This window comes from Solea senegalensis, unplaced genomic scaffold (genome assembly GCF_019176455.1).
Source record: "Solea senegalensis isolate Sse05_10M unplaced genomic scaffold, IFAPA_SoseM_1 scf7180000015987, whole genome shotgun sequence".
NCBI lineage: Eukaryota > Metazoa > Chordata > Actinopteri > Pleuronectiformes > Soleidae > Solea > Solea senegalensis.
In genome coordinates, this window is record NW_025321539.1 from 32,077 (window position 1) to 37,544 (window position 5,468).

At 45.6% G+C, this 5,468-nt stretch overlaps 1 protein-coding gene across 1 annotated transcript; it reads right to left on the reverse strand.

The window, feature by feature from the left end:
- Positions 1-1,197: 1,197 nt before the first annotated feature.
- LOC122762700 (myosin-8-like) lies at positions 1,198-5,464 on the reverse strand (the record flags this gene model as incomplete). Its single annotated transcript, XM_044017893.1, has 13 exons — positions 1,198-1,911; positions 1,986-2,129; positions 2,217-2,312; positions 2,403-2,507; positions 2,964-3,043; positions 3,164-3,254; positions 3,453-3,578; positions 3,670-3,879; positions 3,965-4,151; positions 4,520-4,635; positions 4,713-4,837; positions 5,182-5,347; positions 5,441-5,464. Coding segments are annotated over 13 exons (1,482 nt in total), but the record flags the coding sequence as incomplete, so codon positions are not given.
- Positions 5,465-5,468: the final 4 nt, after the last annotated feature.

A 5,468-nucleotide genomic window follows, 5' to 3' on the forward strand; every position in this document is an offset into this window, starting at 1 on the left:
GTGTGTTTTTGTTGGTGTTTTTTTGATGTGAGCGCCCCCTGCTGCCCCGAGAGACAGACACAGCTGTCAACAGAGACGGAAGTTCACGTCTTTATCTCAACAGGAAACTGAGGTTTGTAAACCACTCACTCTCCCACACCAAACCTCATAGAGAAACTCAGTGATTTTAACATCACACACAGGAGTTGTTGATCCACTGCTGCCTCCATCACTGAGTTTAAATGTCTTATTTTGTCACTTTGGCTTTTGAAATCTTTTGCTCAGATTTACCTCAGTGACACAAAGTGACCACAAGAGGCAGCAGAGAACCAGCAGCTCCTGTATCCCCGCGAGCTTAAATCACTGATCTTCTCTATGGACTTTGGTGTGGGAGTTTCATGCACCTTTGTGATATACAGTTAGCAGCAGGGTTCCGTTCTCACACATACTTTTTTGTACCTTGCATTCACACAAAAACGCTTCACACACACACACAAAAAAAGTGTATGTGAGAGCCAAAAATAGTGAATATGAGAGCTAAAAAAAGTGAATGTGAGAGCTAAAAAAGTGTATGTGAGAGCTAAAAAAAGGAATGTAAGAGCTAAAAGAGTGTATGTGAGTGGTTTTTGTGTATGTGTGAGCTAAAAAAAAAATTAGAGCACCTTGTACTGTAATGTGTGTGTGTGTGTATATGAAGTGAAATCAAACATGAATATGTTTTTTTAGTCATTTATTTTTTCTTTACAACACATAATATTTCAGTTTCCCCACTGCAGGACTAATGAAGGACTATCTTAGTTTAAAACACATAAATATTCAGATCAGCTGTTCACTGTTTAGTCGTCATGCGTCAACAGAACATTTCAGGAGGTTGTTTCCTCTCTTTTATCTCAGTGTTTGGTCTCCTCCTCCTCTGACGTTAGCCTTTATTCACTTTTCACGCAGTGAAGCTGAAAACTAACAGCACCTACAGTATATGTGGTAACACTGCACACGATGAATAAATGCCCCGCCCCCTCAACCACATGTGTTCATGAGGTCGGTGCTAACACAGCAAACAAAGTCAATACATAGCTAAATGTAATTAAAACAATGTTAACTATAAGTTATCAAAATAGTCAAAAGTACGGAAGTGTTTTCATTCAGCAGAAATTCATTTTAAAAAGGCTCTGTTTTTACCAGTTTTTTTTTTGGAGATTTTTATCTATGAAAAAAAAAAACCCTGTCTTAAGGAGATTTTTTTTTGTCTGTTTTTGCGAGATTCTTTTTTTGGGATTGAAGACTTTCTGAGTGAATGAGATGAAGCGGAGAAGCTTCACCTCCTGATCACTGAAGTGAAAGCAAAGATGTCTCGGTCGTTTTACTTTGCTTTGGGTTTGAGACGTTGGGAGATTCTGTCTTTAAGTGATGCTGACGGACTTTTCATTCGTTTGTCGACTTATCGCAGGAACCTCAGGACTTTGCTTCATGGATATAAAATGATGCACGTAAATGCAGACAGACTGGTGACGTCATTAAAAAGGAGGGCGACATGATCCTTCTGGAGCTTCTCATCTACAGAAACCAGCAAAAAAAACGTAAAAAAAAAATCGTAAAAACAGAACCTTTTTAAAAAATCAGATACGCTTCCGCACAAGAGTACTACGTATCCAAAGAGTTAAAAGTGAGCTAAAGAAAGGAAGTTATGAATGATCTAAGTCGTCTATAAGATCGTAAAAAAAGTTCGATCTTCCGATCATCGTCGGAATAATTTTGTGCGATCGCTGTCGTTTCCTCCGTCTTTCTTCATAAAACCATGACTTGGACTCTCCGTCATCCTCGCTCCTCTCGTCACTTCCTGTTTCCGTGGAAAAATACACATCAGAAAAAAACACACGGACGCCAAACGTCGGAGACGCCACACGGCGGCGCCAGAGAGTGTCACTCAACGATCTGCAGAAAAACACGCACATCAGAAAAAACAGTTTTCACTTTTACGACAGTAACGTGCGAAGCGTGCGACTCACCATGGCGACCTTGCTGCTCTGTTGGCGAGTTCGGATGCGTAGTTTGTTGACGGTCGTTTCAGCGATGTCCGCCCGCTCCTCTGCGTCGTCCAGCTCGTGTTGAACCTTCCTGTAACGCACGGTGCTGCAGCTCACCTGCTCCTCCTGGTGGACAGACAGAGACACGGTGGCTGTGATTGTGATGGTCGACAAACTTCGTTACCGTGGCGACAGTGCGAGTGCGACACTCACGGCGCTCTCCGCTTGTCTCTTGTAGCTCTTTAGTTTGGTCTGGAGTTTGTCGATCAGCTCCTGCATCCGGAGCAGAGTCTTCTTGTCCTCGTCCGACTGACAAAACAACAGCAAACAGAAACAGTGAAACGGTGCTAACGTACGGGCGGTGGCGGCGGCGTGAAGACGGTGATCGCGTCATCAGACCTGGTACGTTAGCTCTTTGACTTTCCTTTCGTAGCGACGCACGCCTTTGTGATAATCCTCGTTCTTCTTCTGCTCCACCATCAGCTCCGTCTGCAGCTCCCTCACCTGGTGGTTTTATTAGAGGTTTAGACTCTGCCCCTTCCTGTTACCGACCCACCTCTTCCTCTCATTCAAAATTAGAGCTTTCTCCTGTGGAGAATTAGCACTTTCGTGTTTGTCAAATGTCGCAAAGACTGTTGTTCAGGAGCGTTTATCTCCAAAATGATTTGTTCCACTTTCTCTTTTTTCTTTATATCATAAAATATGTCCATATTTGGTCATGACTAAGTGAGGTTGTTAATAAAAACGACATACTGTCCTGGACAATAAGACAAAAGAAAAACAACAATTTAAATAATTCTGCCAAATCTGAGGGAAGGAAAAGTTAAAAGACAAGAAATTAAAAATAAATAAACCTCAAGTGGAAGGAATTAAGTCAAAGTAATTCAGTTTCCTTGACAATAGAGAAGCGATAAAAACTTGAATGAATGGATGAATGAACAGACATGGATGACGACTCACTCTCGTCTCCAGTTTATGAAGCTGCTTTTTCCCGCCCTTCAGCGCCAGCTGCTCCGTCTCGTCCAGTTTCACCTGCAGCTCTGTCACAAAAACACAAACCTCGTCATCAGTCAGCGCACGATCGCAATCGCAATCACAATCACGATCACGATCACGATCACGATCGCTCCGTCGGCGCCATCGATGATCCGCGTCGTCACCTTTGGCCGTGGACTCCATGTTCTTCTTCATCCTCTCCAACATGCTGCTGGTGTCCTGCTCCTTCTTCAGCTCCTCGGCCATCAGCGCTGCCTGCAGGAACATGTGTGAATGACACGTTACAGGTGAGAAAAAAACTATTTAACAATTGTTATCAAGTCACATGAAACGTTCTTCATTTCACGAATATCAATTCCAAAATCAACTTTTGTGAGTGATTTTTTTGTCTTGGCACGGAATCTAATGATACGTCATCCGATCATGATTCAGAGTTTGTGACTCAGCACTGACATCAGTCACGGCCTTCTTAGCTTTCTCCTCTGCGCTGCGACTCTCCTGCACGGCCTCGTCCACCTCCACCGTCAGCACCGTCAGGTCCGCCTCCATCTTCTTCTTGTGGTTTAACAGACCGCAGTTCTACGAGGAAACGGGTAGTCAGGTGACAGGAAGTCAAGTGACAGGAAGCTGACCAGCTGATGAGCGGGTGAATCAGTGAGTAAAAACTCACCTGTGTCGAGAGCATGTTAACTTTCTCCGCCGCCTCCACCAGCTCGTGCTCCGCCATCTTGCGGGTGCGGTCAGTTTGTTCCAGGATCTCTCTTAGCTCCTCCCCCTCACCAGCCATCATCGAACAGCGCCGCTCCAGCAGCGCGATCTGTTCTCTCAGCTGATTGGACAGCTGGACTCTGTCCTCCAGGTCCACCTGCTGCTCTCTCACCTGGAACACGTGATGGAAGCAACGTTAAGTATGAAAGCGGGAGGGGGGAGATCCATCATCCTCGTATCCGTGACGACGGGGTCACCTGTGTCTGCAGGTGTCGGATGATCCGCTGACTCTCCACCGACTGACGGTTAGCGTGTCCCAGCTGAACCTCCATCTCGTTCAGGTCGCACTCCATCTTCTTCTTCAGACGAACCGCCTCGCTGCGACTCCGCCCCTCCGCCTCCAGACTCGTCTGCATGGCCTCCGCAGAGCGCTGGTGGCTCCGCCTGGTGGACACAACGATGTTTTCGCTATTCTGACTGCTTTATAGTAAACTAAATTTAGGTCACCAATCAAATTTGATATTTTACTGGATTCGATTTTGTGATGTTACATGAATGGTCCGATGTTTGTTCCTTCACTGTTTGCGAGAACAGAATATGAGTTGCGATGTTTCATCTCTCTTGACACGCTCACATGGAACAGAACGCAGCACCCAGCTTAACAAATGCCAACTTTAAACTTAACAAGCCTACTTCATTCCCTTCGACCGACAAACAAACAAAATGGAAAACAACTTATTTTTAGCAGAAGTTTGAATGTTAGAGTTTGATGATTTGTTTTCTGGAATCGTCAGGGTCTATAACTACAGTACCTGAGGTTGTCGATTTCCTCGTCCTTCTCTGAGATCTTTTGTTCGATCTCGCTCCGGACCTGCTGCAGCTCCATCTGGAACTTCAGGGTCTTGCTCTCCTCGAGCTCCAGACTTCCCTGGAGGTGGGTTCACAGTGGTCAGTGCACGAGTAGAAAGCGGTCTCACCAACATTTACAGTAGGTCGGTCCATTACCTCGGCCTCCTCCAGAGCTGCTTTGATGTCACTCCTCTCCACATCCAGGACCTTCTTCATCCTCTCCAGCTCATGGATGGTCTTCCCTCCATGTCCAATCTGGTCTGTCAGGTCCAGGATCTCCTCTGCCATCAACACATTTGACCAGTCAGTCACAAATATTAGTTCTGATCACTGATTGTAGACTCCATACTCCTGTTTTACTAAAACCTTGAAAGGAGTAGTGAGCCGAATGTCAGTGCCTTGCTCAGTGGAACTGACAGGAGCAACACATGTTATGATGGAAGGAGGAGAGAAAAAAACCCACACCAGCATGCAAACTCAACACAGAAAGAATCTCGGACAGGACCAGGATTTCAACCTGGGACCCTCTTGCTGTGAGGCAACAGTTCTAACCACTGTCCCACCACCTGCAGAGGTTATAACGACAGATGTTTACAAACCATGAGATTCCAGACAGAGTTTGTACCTTGAAGGTTCTTGTTTTCTCGTTTCACCGTCTCCAGATGGTCCAGAGCTTCTTCGTAACAGTTCTTGAGTTTGAAGAGTTCGGTGCTCAGACTGCGAGATTCTCTCTGTGCCGCCTCCAGATCCGTCTGACTGTCTTCAAACTTCAGCTTCCAGTCACTCAGCAGCTGTGTCAAACAAGCACAAACCAACAAAACACTGATGTTTCCCGTCTGCTCACACTGCCACCCTGAGGACCATGGGTTGTGTTGCTGACCAACCTTGTCAAAGTTGCGTTGCTTCTTGTCC